The sequence below is a fragment of the Eschscholzia californica genome, unplaced genomic scaffold (genome assembly GCF_041429995.1).
Source record: "Eschscholzia californica isolate CP2 unplaced genomic scaffold, dmEscCali1.0.p SCAF_6, whole genome shotgun sequence".
Taxonomy (NCBI): Eukaryota; Viridiplantae; Streptophyta; class Magnoliopsida; order Ranunculales; family Papaveraceae; genus Eschscholzia; species Eschscholzia californica.
In genome coordinates this window covers 24141483-24156793 of record NW_028238483.1, presented here as the reverse complement: position 1 = coordinate 24156793, position 15311 = coordinate 24141483, and the positions used below count along the sequence as shown (strand labels likewise).

Here is a 15311-nt window from a genome sequence, read left to right as displayed (position 1 = left end):
GATTTATCAAAGAAATGACATGAGATTGTCACGTGTTCCATATTTTGATTTGGAATGTTTGAACTTATTAGGTCACAACTATTTTCAGTTTAAAGTTTACTTTCTGCTACTCGATTTTTGTGGGTCTATAAATTGATTTGTGTTAAATTTAAATCGATTTCTTCGGGGGTTTTATTTAATGCAGTATGGTTTTAATCTATTTCACCGGCTCATGTACGCGCTTGATAAAATTGTCCGTGCCCGGCGGGCACGGGTTATACCCTCGTTTATATATATTAGAGCTTACCTTGTTTGGAATTAGAATACGTCAATCAATTGATTACACGTAATATAAAAGTAACTCATTTCTTCTTTGTTAAAAATATAAGTAGCTCTTATGAGAGGACACATATGATTTAGTACTTGGCTTAAGAATTTCATGATAGCTCTATTGTTTGGAACCCTAGTTTTTCAGTACTTTAAATAGCCAAATTCTGTTGGTCAACTCTCTTATGGGAGATCGGTCGAAAAAGTAACAATATCGATAGAGGGTGGGCATTTTGGTAAATAAGGAGAACGTTTTCGATCCCGTGAGCCGTTTATAAGTAACGCGAAGCCTCGGCTGTAAGAGCGGAGGTAAACAAGTGACGGACGGAGAAGGAGGGAGAATTATTCCCTAGGTTTTCTCTCACCTTTTCCTGCCCCAATCAACCAATCAATCAATCAATCAATAACCAGACAATCCTTTGTTCTTCACTTTCTCTCTCTATTCCACAAACCCTAATGGCTTCTTCTGATAACTCACGTCAATCTCTCATTCCTAATTATCTTTATTCGTCATTTTCGACGAATAAATCATTAGTTTCCGAGAAGCTTTTTAACGGAAACACTAGTTTTATCCGTTCATCTCCGTCGTCAAATGAAGATGTATCCAGGAGTTTCGTTGTCGCTTCTCCGAGCGAACCAGGCAAGATCCAGATGTATTCTCCGACATTTTATGCCGCTTGTACCGCCGGTGGAATTCTTAGCTGTGGTCTTACTCACATGACTGTTACTCCTTTGGATCTCGTCAAGTGTAATATGCAGGTCTCTTCTCGATCCATTTACTTCTTCTTCTCTATTTCTCATTTCGATGATGTTTGTTATTCTGATTCAATTTTGATCTGTTTGATATTTGTGCATATAATTTCGTTGATATACTTCATTGATTTGGATATGTTTTAGTAGATCTATAGAATTCTTATGTCATCATTTTCATCTTGATTTCCAAATCTTAAATAAGTAGGCTGGATCTCGGTCCATGTTTGTTCTTCTTTTTTACTTTTCAATTGAATAGTTCGATCTGGTATAAGCTAATTGTTTAAGATGAGATATGTTTTGAGTTGGATGTAACACGTCCAACTTTACGTTTTATAATATGGTGTGGAATGAAGGATTATCTGGGAGTTTTACAAACTCATCGAACCATTGGAGCTTCATATTTGATAGAATAACGAACTAATAAATGTCCTTAACGTCGATTCTAAGGAAAATGATAATAGTTGTTCTCAATACTATTCATCTCTTGAAATTTGAGGATCTCAATTTCATAGGTTTGTATTTCTTGTAGTTCTTGACATAAATTTTTAATGGTTAGAATGAGTCTTATTCGACTTATCCTAATGTTTACAGTAAAATGTTCAACTAACCAATTTCACGTGTTAAACCGCTTTTATACGACCATTGAGGTAGGATGACCCGAGATAGCTCTTCCTCGATGGATTCTGCCCTTTTAGGTGGCTGGCTTGTTTCTCCTATCAAATATTTTAAGTCTTGTGATAGTAGATGTTCTTGACTAGATCCTTTTCCATGTTATGTGTAGAAACTTCTATATGTTAGATATATGATTCTTTTTTCTTCTTGAAAGTCTACATATTCGTTTTGTTTTTCAGCTTGTATGGTTTTTACTTTACTTAACATTTTACAATCTTCTTCTCTTCAGATTGATCCTACAAAGTACAAGAGCATCTCGTCTGGTTTTGGGGTTTTGTTGAAAGAACAGGGAGTTAAAGGTTTCTTTAGGGGTTGGGTGCCAACCCTGCTTGGTTACAGTGCTCAGGGTGCATGCAAGTTTGGCTTCTATGAATTCTTTAAGAAATACTATTCTGATCTTGCTGGACCAGAAAATGCAGCCAAGTACAAGACCTTGATCTACCTTGCTGGTTCTGCATCTGCTGAGGTGATCGCTGATGTTGCACTCTGTCCTATGGAGGCCGTGAAAGTACGAGTGCAAACTCAGCCTGGATTTGCTAGAGGGTTATCCGATGGATTTCCGAAGTTTGTAAAGGCTGAAGGTTATGGAGGGTATGTCTTAATTTTTACCTTGCTGATAGAGTAATACAGTCTTCAAGAGTGGTCTTTTTAACATGCTGTAACTTTTTTGCAGATTATACAAGGGTCTTGTTCCTCTCTGGGGCCGACAGATTCCTTGTAAGTAGAATGTTTTGACCATTTAAGTTTTTCTTCATTATAGTCGAATTTCTATGTCCTTATCTACTCAATCCCTAAACTCGTTTCATCCTAAACTTTGTTCAGTATAGCCATTTGTATTCCTTTTACTACTATAATCTGGATAGACATGGAAGCTAAAAGTTTCATCTACTATATTGCAATTGATTGAAATTATTTAGTCGATTTAATTTTAATGCAGTCAGTTCTGCCATTTGTGCACATACGCACAAACATGTGTTTGTTTCAATGCACAAGTATAAATATGTTATCTGTATTATATTCGTAGTGCTTTATATTTCTGGGTATCGTTCATCTTTCTGCTGAATATGCGTGGTATGAGTCCGATAGTTATTAAATTATTAGTTTTCACTGTGCTTATATTTTACTATATCTAAAAGACTGTTGTACAAACGAAAGCAAAAGAATTGAATCGAGCTAGAGAGGACTTGTTTTATGCAATATGCCATTCCTTTTTCGTTCTTGCTGCTAATTTCAGTTTAATTTTCTTCGTATTGTTTGGTGTTTTTGTTTGCTGATCCAAACTACTGTGTACAGATACTATGATGAAATTTGCATCCTTTGAGACTATTGTAGAGAATATTTACAAGCACGCCATCCCCAAACCAAAGGATCAATGCAGTAAATCCCTTCAACTAGGTGTCAGCTTTGCCGGGGGATATGTTGCTGGTGTCTTCTGTGCCATTGTTTCTCATCCTGCCGACAACCTCGTGTCATTCCTCAACAACGCCAAGGGTGCCACTGTCGGCGATGTAAGTTATCTTATCTTTCTCCAATTCTGCTCTAGCTTCTTCTCTCACTCATATCCCATATTTGTTCCGTTTGGTATGAATTTCTTTGAGTTTTAACAGGCCGTGAAGAAGATAGGTATGTTGGGATTATTTACTCGCGGTCTTCCTCTACGTATTGTCATGATTGGAACCCTTACTGGAGCACAATGGGGTATCTACGATGCTTTCAAGGTTTTCGTCGGCCTGTAAGTTTCTCTCTCATCATCTTCTTTACAAGTAGAATCCTCGAATTTGTCTTTTCTTTTAAAATCCAATCTGACACTGCAAGTTAAGACTTGAGTTTAATCAGTTCCTTTACTGTGTGATTTTTGCCATGATTTTCAGGCCAACCACTGGAGGTGCTCCTCCCCCTGTTGCTGCTTCTTCAGAATCCGAGCTTGTGAAGGCTTGAAACCCTTAACTACTTTCTTCAAGGTGGAATACCGAAAAAGAGATTTAGATAGATTAATAAGTTTCCGTATCTTGACATTGATTACCTGATCCAGTAGGAATTAGGTACAATATCTATTCTTTCAATGTTCCGAAAACAGGAATGAGTTCTATTAATATGTTTACGAAATTTTCTTTATGAAAGTGGAGAGGCTGTTTTAATCAAATTGAGAGAAATTAAATAAATCATGCAATTATCAGTTTGTTCTGTGATGCATTATAGAAACATTATTGTCTTTTACCAAAACAAAAAAATTGCTTTATATCATTTTTGTAAACAACTTTTTCTGCCACGAAAGAGCCCGTGGAGTCCTATACTATAAGCTTCAAATTGTTTCCTTTTGTTTGCCTGTCTCATCCAAGTATGGAACAGTAAGATTGGGAGAACGAAAGTAGACAAACAAAAACTATCTGTAAATGTGTTCAATAGTTTTCTGGTCTGGTAGAAAAATAACAGTTGACTACAGTATTATATTTGAATCCTCACAAACCAAAAAAAAAAAAGTTGAATCCTCAAAATTTGATTGACTTGTTTCTTTGATTTGAATAGGGTGGTGTATTTTAGTTTTTATTGTCTCAATTTGACTTTGTTAAACTAAATGCCAATCATATTGTGATGGTTGTGAAAATGTATGCCAAAAATGTCCACTATCTAAATGATTTTCTAGAATATGGACAATATCGAAGGACCCGTGGGTTCCAAGTTTCTGTTATTGATGACTGGTCTAACTCAATAATGTTGATTGTTGAGGCTGCAAACATTGTTAGAATAGTCATTGACTTCTTCCTTCCTACCATATTCTTATGTCAAAATCGTGACAAACTTTTCCTTCTTAAAAGTTAAAGCTAGTAAATTTCCAACTCGGTGGGAATTTGAAAGTCTATTATTCTGACTTCATATGAATCAAAAGTATAAATAGCCCCAAGCCTCTTAAGAAATTAGATATCAAGTGTCAAGACAGTTAAAAGATCGCGGGAAGAGAGTCTTTGTATTTCCCGCCCAAGCTTTTTTCCTTTTCTTTTTTTTGCCTAATCAAGAATCAAACCATTCTAATGGCCTTCTCTGACAACTCACGTCAATCTCTAATCCCTAATTATCTATATTCCTTATCTTCTACAAAGAAATCTCTAAATTTTGAAGATGTTTATAATGGAAGAAGTACTTTCTCTGCTTTACCAATTTTGAAGGTAAAATCTTCATCGTCCATGAAAAGTGATTCGGGAACTTTGGTGGTTGTTGGTTCTCCAAATGAGCCAGCAGGAAAAATAGAGATGTATTCCCCGGCTTACTATGCAACTTGTACCGTCGGTGGTCTTCTTTGTACTGGTCCTACTCACACACTCGTTACTCCTATGGATCTCGTCAAGTGTAATATGCAGGTCTCTTTTCAATCCATATATCTACTTTCGTAGTGTAATTGTTTTGTTCTAAGTCAGATTTGAAATCTGACTAAAGGTCCGTCTGAATTAACTCCAGCCGTATTTCAAATATCTTCTTTTTGTCGGACTTGTATAACTTGTTGATTTTGGATTTATTTGATTAAGATGATTGAGATTTAGACGAGTCAGTGAGAGAAGAAAAACAACCACCACCACTTTGTGACTCTTGTCTATTTCACATATCTTAATGCATTCTAGACTGTTTGGTCTTTCTTTTGCTTAAACTTCTAGTTTTGTGATAATCTTTCAGATTGATCCTACAAAGTATAAAAGCATTTCGTCTGGTTTCGGGGTTTTGCTTAAAGAAGAAGGAGCTAGAGGTTTGTTCAGAGGTTGGGCGCCAACCTTGCTTGGTTATAGTGCTCAAGGTGCATGCAAGTACGGGTTCTACGAGTTCTTTAAGAAATACTACTCTGATCTTGCTGGCCCAGAAAATGCAGCCAAGTACAAGACCTTGATCTATCTTGCTGGTTCTGCATCTGCTGAAGTGATCGCAGCTGCTGCACTCTGTCCCATGGAGGCCGTGAAAGTACGTGTGCAAACTCAGCCCGGGTTCGCCAGAGGGTTGTCAGATGGATTTCCGAAGTTTGTCAAGACTGAAGGTTATAGAGGGTATGTTTCAACTTCTAAACTTACTAATCATGTATCTAAAAGTTCTGTTCCTTAATTTGGTCCTGTCATTTACTTTGCAGGTTATATAAGGGTCTCGTTCCTCTCTGGGGTCGACAGATTCCATGTAAGTAGAATGTTTTTATCACTTACGTGTCCCATTAGGTCATAATAAGCAAATTCATCTCTTATTTTTTTACTCAATCTTGGAGGTTTTGCCTATTCCAGCTATACTGGGTTCATTAACCGACTGAACTAGGAGGATAATTAGTTACTCGTTCATCTATATATACCTGCTATTCTTGAAGATGATGAAATTATGTGTCCTATTGATGTTGAGATTGTCGTAGGAAACCATCATGAGAGTTGTAAGAAGAAAGTTTTTCTATGAATTTTCCGTTATTTTTCCTTGCTTCTAGCTTTTGGTTAAATGTCTTGGGTAGTTAGGTTTGTTCTTGTTTGACGACCGAGGTACTACTTTGCAGATACTATGATGAAATTTGCATCATTTGAGACTATTGTAGAGTATATTTACAAGCACGCCATCTCCAAACTGAAGGAGGAATGCAGTACACCTCTTCAACTTGGTGTTAGCTATGCTGGTGGATATATTGCTGGTGTCTTCTGTGCTACTGTTTCTCACCCTGCTGACAATCTTGTGTCATTCCTTAACAACGCCAAGGGTGCCACTGTGGGCGATGTGAGTCGTCTTACCCTTCTCCACTTCTGCTATAGCCGTCTCTTCTTTCCATTTCCAACCCATTTTCTCTGTTTATTGTTGATTTCTCTGAGTTTTAACAGGCCGTGAAGAAGCTAGGTTTGTGGGGATTATTTACTCGTGGTCTTCCTCTACGTATTGTCATGATTGGTACCCTTACTGGAGCACAATGGGGTATCTACGATTCTTTCAAGGTGTTCATGGGCCTGTAAGTGTTCTGTCTTCCTTCATGGTTTAGCTATTTAGTTTTCTTTATGCAGAATCATAATGGAAGTGCAAGTTGAACATTAAACTAATACGTTTCTCTGCCTTGTTCAGGCCAACCAGTGGAGGTGCTCCCCTTGCAGCTGACCCTTCAAATTCTGAGCTTATGGATGTGTAACGCCTTGAACCACTTTTTCGGAAATGAGATTCAAATATCTTCTGTTGTTAAAATTGATTGTTTGATCAAGTAGCAAAGTTTGAACTCTCTTCTCTTTTTATGTTGTAAAACAGAGAACTGAGTTACGCTAATTTTTTTTGGAGTGTCTCAGTCGATGTGGAAAGATGGTTTGGAGGTCCTATAAAGTTCGAACTTTAATTTCAAAGTTCTGGTACACTTATATTTGAATAATTATTGTATAAATGAAAGACGAAAAGTATAATACAACTTTGCCATTATGATCGAAGAACCATCTAAATGTGATGAAAAAACGAAGGAATGACTGTCTAAAACTACTCAAATGGTACATGTATCAGACAGAAGAGAACAGGACAAGAAGTCATCCTGAACTCCTAAAATCTAAATTTGACTAAACTTTAAAAAGATGTATGATCTTTCTCCTACTTCGAAATATTCCTCGCCTTTTTGCCTTTTGCTCGAACATCAGATTACAGACCTCGTCTTTGTTTTACGTCAAGAGGGTAAACAGTATCAAACACAACCCTAGCAAAGACATGCCGAACTTCCAGCAGGTTTCCCAAGGCTAAGTACTCGTAATCAATCTTCCCCCGTTTTGGTCTGAACCCCTTCTCCTTACCACCTCTCACACAATCGAAAATCCTGCATACCCTTAGGTACAATGCCAACGGGATAATAACCTGCAGATTGGAACAACTCAGATTTAAGAAATCAAGTTGGTAACATGTCATAGCATTTAGGATAACGAATTGAAAGCTAGGAATCTTGAGTACATGAAGAAATGGGTACTAACCAAATCAGAGTACGGTGCTTGAGGGTATTGAGCCATTGCTTGGGAAACAACTGACTCATTTGTCATCATATTTAATGCAGTTTTTACTGATGCTGCAAGATCTATAACCTCGTCAATCAACGACTCATCCGAATCCAAGCTGTGTGATTCTAATAATTCATGAAAGGTATGGTCATGTTCTTTAGAAATCGTCCTTGCTATTTTCACAGCTTCTATTAAATCTCCACCGTTATGGACTGCAAGGGAAAATGCCGCTACAACCATAGGATCCTTGGGATTATCCACTATCGCTTTATGGAATGCTAAAATTCCAACCCTGCAAGTGAAAACCCCATTTACGAGAATTATAAGAGCCTCGAACAAAAAAAAAAGTGGTATTGATATACAAGGTAATAAATATCTGTCCAGAATGAAATAAATATTTATGGGCATTGCTGAAAACCCATGACCTGGAAAAATTAACTACAACTTTTACTTCAGCACATCTCTCCACTGTCAGCGCAAAAGATCAAAAAGTATCTAAATAGTAAAGAGACCCAATAATATCAAATTTCATGCTTTTAAGACTTCGATTTATGTTCATTATCCACTTCGATTGTCTATGATTTGCCAAGGAGTTACGAGCCCGTAAATGATTAAATGGCAAATGAGTCACTATTCAAAGTTATATAGTTCATTCGAATTAAAATGTGAGTTATAGGGTTTGTACAACTATTTCAGAAATAAACATTTGAAAGATCGGATGGGCAGAATATCAACTTTATGGCACTACACGAACTACTATTTCGCAGGTTTCTAATAATTCATAGTTCACACAGACAAATTCCTTTTAAAATGACAAGTCAGATAAGACAATGAAAAACACACAATTGCTGGCCAATTACTTACCATAAACTACAATGGCAAGGTCTGTCAGGTGCCAAAAGCCTATCCAGGTTAGCAAACAATGCCTACCGACAAAAAGAGCAATCGTCAATCACAAACGCGAACTAGAGGATGAAGGAACAGAAATGATAAGGCAGATAAACCTCATTTAAAAAAAAACTGACAGACAAACATCCAGACTGCAATGAAACACAACTTCTTTTCTCTGGAAGGCAAGATTATCCGAAGCAAAAGAGTGAAACAGGAACTTCATTAAAGAACAACCTGAATCAACCCCCACATTAACCTTTGTCATGATATACCTTCACTATATTAGAATAATTTTCACTGTTCTACATGAATTCAACCCTGTTTGATATTGTAAATAACAAATATTTGTTATCCATCTCCTAGACTCAGAGTAGTAGGTGCTTGAGACAAGTATAAGACAACCCAAATCGTTTCCACCAAAAATCTCACCAGTCCTGCAAATATAGGATGATACTTGCACTTACCAAAAGCATGTTAGATCTCTTATCACGCCTCCGGAAACCTTGGGAAACAAAATATGATGCCTACACGGTGCAGACATACCAAAGGTTACACACTATGTTTAGGGTTAACGATAATTAGATACAGAGCGGATACTTAAGGAAGTGAACTGTACTTGAATTGGTAGAAGTATCTCTAGAATACCAATCTTCCAAAGTAACCTCAAAGAGGCTTCTGCAGACCCAAATGCTAGCATATAATTCATCTCCATGAGGAGCCTACCCTATGAAGTAGCAAAGAAGAAATTTTTTAGGATAATCATATCTTGCAAATCAAATGAATGAAAAGTCTAAAAAGAATTGAAGAAGCCTTTTAATCACCTTGTCAAGTCTCATTATCAAAGAAGACATGTCTCTAACAGAATATGCTGTCTCCTTCGCAAAACGAAACCCCAAACGAGCTGCAATTCTAACTCCTCGTAGAATACGAGCTGTGCCAAACATAGTTATTGACATAAGATGCTACCCTATTGGTAGTCATGAGTGCACAAAATGAAATTACGCTGTTTAAACCTTACTAACTAAAAAAGGAAATTCAATTCCAGTGAACAAAATAAACAAGAAAGAAAAGCATATACCGCAATCCTCCTGGAAAGAAGTATCCGCAGGTATCACAGTACGAACCTGTACACAACGAGAGCTAAGATTAGAACAGCGTAAAAAGTTTAAAGCCCTGTAGTACTTCAAGGGAAGTGAAAATATTAGAGATACATGCACACTTTTGCTCTTTGGATATCTTCCATGCCTCTAATGTAGTCATAGACTATATCCGCGAATGGATCAAAAATCAACCTGCAAAAAGAATATGGCGGAGAAAGTTAGTAGAGAGTATCTCCATGAAGAAGCTCTAACGGAAAAATGAACTTCAACAATTTTTTTTGGTTTAGTATATTGAAACATCAAGATGTGTCCAACTTCAAAGTTAAAAAGGTTAAACTAATAACCCGTTAATCGTGAAATCCCGCGCCATGCAATTCCTCCAAAGACGAAAATCATGCTCACTGCAGCCACGAGGTTTTCTTATAATGTTTTTTGGGTCTGTTTTGAACTTTCTTCCGATGGTACTAAAACTAGAAACCTGCATTATATAGATGAATGAAAATCATTATCTAAGATTCTGAAAAGAGGGAAAAGGGAAAAGAAAAACATACTAGCAAAACAAATACGAAACTGCAAACTCTAAGCACTATGACAGATCAGCACGTCCAAGTTTAAGCTTATCTTTTGTGCAAAGATATGCTAAATAATCAAATATTTGCATTTACTTGAACAAAAACAAACCTCCACTATAGTGTCATTGACGTGCACGTGGCAAATGGGGAAACGTCTCCCAACTATTTCACACCGTGAAAATGTTCTCACTACCTACAAGTCGGAATACCAATTTATGTTAGTAAGTGAAATGTTCACACGATGTTATCCACTACAAAGTAGAGCTGAATAGAACACAATGAAGCAAATATCTTCCAACTATGACAAGAACAAGACAAGTGGGAGCAAACCTCTTTAAGTTCAGCCGACGTTATTATGTCAAAATCTTTAGGAATTTTCTTCAAAATAAGATCCCGCACACAACCTCCAACAAGATAAACCTCATATCCTACATTTCGTGTTTATCGTTTCAACAATCACAGAGATAAAGGAACACATAATTTTTCTTTTTGGGCCATGAATGAAATTTCATCAATTCTGATTTACTTTCAAGTCAATAAAAGGAATAATCACAGAGAAAACTAATACCTTTTTCTTTTAATCCCTTAAGTACTACTCTGGTGGGTTTTGTAATCATGGAAGTAGTAATTCCAAGTTCTTTAGCACTTATTGTCTTCCACTTTGGTGCAGAAACATCATCATATCCTACTTCAAATAAAAAGTTGAAATCCCACTTTAAGAAGCTGAAGAAAAAAAACAAGCTTTTTTATGTACTTGTCAAGCTAGTATAAAACCCTAACTCACCTATTTTATGGGAGCTGGAACGTCCATTAATTTCTTCATTAACAGAACCTTCTGGTTCAGATAGGGTTTCTAATGGTGTAACTGACCTCCTTCTAACCTGTTTACCACAGAGAAAATGAAAAAAATGATATTTTTTGAGTTTTTGTCAAATGGAATGAGAAATTTGAAGTGAAAAAGTTGGGATTTTTTTTTGTGTTTGAGGAAGAAGAAGAAAAACCTTACGAACGCAGTAAATGTAAGGTGGACAACGAAAAGGGAACTGGGTTCTGCAACCAAACGCCAATCCAGCAACTGCCATTAATGGGATGGAGATTCACCATATCATCATCAGACAACAAGTCTTCATCAAATTTTATAGAGAGAAAGAGAAAGAGTTGAGAAAGATGAGGAGAAGGCCGATTAAGCAAAAGGCCAGGGGAGGGAAATATCTGCTCGCTCGTGAAACTTCGATGATCTATAATGTTTCATAGCCGTTGGATCATAAGTTATTCCGATTGTAGGCCCAATACAGATAAATTGCTCAATTTCCATCTTGAATTTTATTATGGGCACCGCGGATTTTACCCACAAACCCCTCCCCAACATCTTTTTTAAACTAAAAGAAGATGAAATTGGTTCTCCACAGTCTACACCAGTACACCACTACTTGGTGTAGTGTTTGAACACCCACTCAAGACCTAGATATCCCGAGTTTGATTAGTGGGAAGAAAAGTAGGAATAATTGGGCATTAGACTTTATATGATGATTTTCAAGATTCTTACTTTATGGGCCTAGACGTTTTCTATGATAACATGTATAGGGTTTATCCAATTCATGATGTAACTACATATTATAGAACACAAAGATGAAGTTGTTTTGACTTACCATGGGTTCTACTTCTCCACCTATGACCTATGGTGGATGGTCTGTCCTTGTCTTCATCTTTGTAATCTTCTTCATTATCAATTTGAGAGAAAGGAGTTATACAAGTGTTGGCTTCTCAACAAAAAAAAAAAAAAAAAAAGTTATACAAGTGTTGGCACGTGTAGAACTTGGAAATTGACTGCGGGGTTGATTGGTCATACTCGTAGTTATCACTCACACAACCCAAATCCATTTTTACTAGTCAGACACATAATTTTCTACTCCAATTTGGTAAGAATTTCGTACCTAGTCGGAGTTCACGTCTCTCTCTTTGTTCGGCCCCTTCACCGAAACCCTTTGTCGGGATTCAATCACAATTGTCTTCATTAATATTTGGAGAATACCTACATGTCCGAACAAAGGGTCTCGGACTCCCGCTGAAGGATGATCGACGAAACAGAGAGAAAGAGAAAAGCGGAGAACTTGACAACTATAGTCGGGTCAATGGCCTAGGCAAAAGAGAAAGGCCAGGACAAGCTATGTGATAAGAAATCTTTTTTTTTTTTTTCCTTCGAAAAATGTGTCTAAGACTTACTAACTTGTTGTCTTTTCTTGTAATTCCTTAAATGAATGGGAACATCAATTAAGGAAAGACTAGACTCAACTTTCATAATCAAACATAACAGAATAAGCTCTTACTTATTAGAATTAAAATTGTTCCATTTCTTGTGGGCGGTTGTGCCCTACCAGTTGGACATGAATGCATATAAACAAAGACGGGCTTTAGGCTCACACGGGTGGTGGCTATATTCGGCCCGACAAGGAACCCATTTTTTAATTTGGATTATGATTACGGGGGATGTGTTTTAAGTCCAAAATCGCATGATCAATGAGTCTAGAGACCAAAGATAATCTGAAATAGAAAATAAATCCACTCAAAGTAAATTACATGTCTATCCTCTCATTCTCTTTTACTGCCTAACCTATCTTAAGTTTAAAAAAATAACCTAAAATAATATATACCATAATATTTAGAGATTCATTAAATGATTTCCTCAAAAACAAACTTTCCTTCCGGAAAAATAGTTGCCTTTACTGTTTAGCAGAATACTTTCTTTTATATTTCTATTACAATTGGGCAAAAGCAAACCGAAGAGAGAGAGAGAACATCGTCACTTTCTAATATATGAACTAGGTTTTGATTTCATTCATCATCGACGCCCAAATTAAACCGAGTGAAAAAGGTGAAAGCATCGAGTGGGAGAGAGAGAGAATCGATTGATGGTTTCATTCATCATCTACAGCATTGAAGAGTAAGAAAAAACAAACGTTAAAATAAAATGTTAAAAATGTTGTTAGACTCGATAAGATTCTACCAGCATAAAATTTTATTAGAATCAACCTATTGTAACAAATTCATATCAGATGGTAACAGAATCAAGAAAATGCTAGTAACATACTGAAAATGTAACAAAAACAATTTCACATAATATATTTTAATTACTAAAAAGTATTTGTTAACCTATTGTAACAAATTCATAAGATGCTAGCAAAATATTCTTGCTGTTTAAACTACTGTATTCAAATTTATTTAACCGATGCTAATAGAATGTAAAAGTTGCTATTAGAATCAATAAGATGCTAGCTAAATAGTCTTTGCTTTTTAAGTTACTTTATCAAATTCATTCATCAGATGCTAGTAGAATGTAAAATATGCTAGTAGAATCAGTAAGATGCTAGCAAAATAGTTTGCTTTTTAAGTACCTCACAAAAGAATTTGTAGATGTTTAATTGGATCGAGGTAGAGATAAAAAGCAAATCACAAATTCATACTTTCTTGAAGTTCAAAGAACATAGAGTTACAAAGATAGAAAATCATTTTTGGGAGAGAACATCTCGTTTTAGGTAAATATTGGTTGAATTGGTAGGTTAATTTAGACAAATATCAGTTTTGGAAATAATATATTTTCTTGAATTCAAAGAACATATAGTTACAGAAAGAGAAACTCGTGTTTGGGAGAGAGAGAACTAGTTTTAGGTAAATATCCATTGATTTGGTAGGTTACTTTAGAAAAATATAAGTTTTGGAAATAAAGATTAACATTAAATATCCACCATAAATATTCTTTTATAAAATTACTAAAAAGTATTTGTTAACCTATTGTAACAAATTCATAAGATGCTAGCAAAGTATTCTTGCTTTTTAAACTATTGTATTCAAATTTATTCAACAGATGCAAATAGAATGTAAAAATTGCTATTAGAATCAATAAGATGTTAGCTAAATAGTATTTGCTTTTTAAACTACTTTGTCCAATTCATTCATCAGATGCTAGTAGAATGTGAAATATGCTAGTAGAATCAGTAAGATGCTAGCAAAATAGTTTGCTTTTTAACCTCACAAAAGAATCTGTAGATGTTTAATTGGATCGATGTAGAGATAAAAAACAAATCACAAATTCATACTTTCTTGAAGTTCAAAGAACATAGAGTTACAGAGAGAGAAAATCGTTTTTGGGAGAGAGCATCTCGTTTTAGGTAAATATTCATTGAATTGGTAGGTTAATTTAGACAAATATCAGTTTTGGAAATAATATATTTTCTTGAATTCAAAGAACATATAGTTACAGAAAGAGAAACTCGTGTTTGGGAGAGAGAAACTAGTTTTAGGTAAATATCCATTGATTTGGTAGGTTACTTTAGAAAAATATAAGTTTTGGAAATAAAGATTAACATTAAATATCCACCATAAATATTCTTTCATAAAATTTATGGAAAGAATAATTGTATTAACTCAACCATTATAAACCTTTGGTTTACCAATGGTTAAAAAATATTTATGAAAGGGCAAAATTGAGAGAAAATTAAAGGATTGATGCATGGGGCCCACCAAATAGTAAATTTTTGGACTTATTTTACATTTTCGATTTATTTTGGTTTTATTTTATTTGTTGATTTAGGAGTGGATATATGACTAATTACCCCCCCTATTTTTGGACCTTAAACTCAAAAATCCTTATGATTATGATTGGTTTTTTGTTTTTTTAGACACCCTTAATGGTATTTTCAATATCTTGAGTTTTTACTCTTACCTGAGTTGTGTGACAAACAAATTATCTACTACAATATAAATCAATTATTGTATGAAATTAAGATCTTTTATCTCAAAGTAGAAGGAAAAGCCAAGGATGAAACATTTGTGATCCAGGCCTTCACCCATTTAAAAATGACTTTAGAGTTCGTTACAATACGTGTGAAAATAGAGTTCGAAAATTGATTTTTGTAAGGAACTCAATTTCTGCTGTTTGATTAACCTTAAAAGTGTGGAAATCAATTTCTTGTAGGAGAAACAGATAGAAAAATATCACCCACAAGTTTTCCCACCCAATAGGTGGGAAAACACAATTACTGGCTAAGTGAATTGTCTAT

The 15311-nt window shown here is 35.5% G+C and overlaps 3 protein-coding genes across 6 annotated transcripts; 2 read left to right on the top strand and 1 right to left on the bottom strand.

Annotated features, from left to right (window-relative positions):
• The first annotated feature begins 365 nt into the window (after window positions 1-365).
• LOC147532742 (mitochondrial phosphate carrier protein 3, mitochondrial-like) lies at window positions 366-3708 on the top strand. Its single transcript, XM_086645209.1, has 6 exons — window positions 366-1065; window positions 1961-2322; window positions 2405-2448; window positions 3025-3239; window positions 3339-3463; window positions 3603-3708. Exons 1-6 carry the CDS (start codon window positions 763-765, stop codon window positions 3667-3669), a joined length of 1116 nt encoding a protein of 371 aa, XP_086501335.1. The 5' UTR covers window positions 366-762; the 3' UTR covers window positions 3670-3708.
• An 803-nt stretch (window positions 3709-4511) lies between these two features.
• LOC147532741 (mitochondrial phosphate carrier protein 3, mitochondrial-like) lies at window positions 4512-7142 on the top strand. The gene is made up of 6 exons (XM_086645208.1): window positions 4512-5087; window positions 5398-5759; window positions 5840-5883; window positions 6242-6456; window positions 6558-6682; window positions 6793-7142. The coding sequence occupies exons 1-6, from the start codon at window positions 4761-4763 to the stop codon at window positions 6854-6856; spliced, it is 1137 nt and encodes a 378-aa protein (XP_086501334.1). The 5' UTR covers window positions 4512-4760; the 3' UTR covers window positions 6857-7142.
• Window positions 7079-11494, bottom strand: LOC147532740 (uncharacterized). Of its 4 annotated transcripts, none has more exons than XM_086645204.1 (14): window positions 11256-11494; window positions 11039-11135; window positions 10823-10942; window positions 10585-10682; window positions 10364-10447; window positions 10027-10160; window positions 9802-9874; window positions 9661-9706; window positions 9404-9513; window positions 9199-9306; window positions 9047-9106; window positions 8556-8617; window positions 7668-7983; window positions 7079-7554 (listed from the first exon to the last, which is right to left on the bottom strand). In XM_086645204.1, exons 1-14 carry the CDS (start codon window positions 11334-11336, stop codon window positions 7345-7347), a joined length of 1599 nt encoding a protein of 532 aa, XP_086501330.1. In that variant the 5' UTR covers window positions 11337-11494; the 3' UTR covers window positions 7079-7344. The 4 variants fall into 4 exon arrangements, with proteins under 4 accessions (XP_086501330.1, XP_086501331.1, XP_086501332.1 ...); XM_086645205.1 differs by having other exon boundaries at window positions 10823-10939; window positions 11256-11474; XM_086645206.1 differs by having other exon boundaries at window positions 11265-11436.
• Window positions 11495-15311: the final 3817 nt, after the last annotated feature.

What these genes read in the sequence shown, in the direction of transcription:
- LOC147532742 (XM_086645209.1), top strand. Translation starts at nt 763, where the DNA reads ATGGCTTCTTCTGATAACTCACGTCAATCTCTCATTCCTAATTATCTT. An exon ending in AGGGTGCCACTGTCGGCGAT is followed by an intron (nt 3,240 to 3,338) that starts GTAAGTTATCTT and finishes GAGTTTTAACAG; the next exon opens with GCCGTGAAGAAGATAGGTAT. An exon ending in TTCAAGGTTTTCGTCGGCCT is followed by an intron (nt 3,464 to 3,602) that starts GTAAGTTTCTCT and finishes CATGATTTTCAG; the next exon opens with GCCAACCACTGGAGGTGCTC.
- LOC147532741 (XM_086645208.1), top strand. Translation starts at nt 4,761, where the DNA reads ATGGCCTTCTCTGACAACTCACGTCAATCTCTAATCCCTAATTATCTA. An exon ending in TCGTCAAGTGTAATATGCAG is followed by an intron (nt 5,088 to 5,397) that starts GTCTCTTTTCAA and finishes ATAATCTTTCAG; the next exon opens with ATTGATCCTACAAAGTATAA. An exon ending in CTGGGGTCGACAGATTCCAT is followed by an intron (nt 5,884 to 6,241) that starts GTAAGTAGAATG and finishes ACTACTTTGCAG; the next exon opens with ATACTATGATGAAATTTGCA.
- LOC147532740 (XM_086645204.1), bottom strand. Translation starts at nt 11,336, where the DNA reads ATGGCAGTTGCTGGATTGGCGTTTGGTTGCAGAACCCAGTTCCCTTTT. An exon ending in TTCCAGCTCCCATAAAATAG is followed by an intron (nt 10,943 to 11,038) that starts GTGAGTTAGGGT and finishes TTTTATTTGAAG; the next exon opens with TAGGATATGATGATGTTTCT. An exon ending in AGATACTTCTACCAATTCAA is followed by an intron (nt 9,107 to 9,198) that starts GTACAGTTCACT and finishes TGCACCGTGTAG; the next exon opens with GCATCATATTTTGTTTCCCA.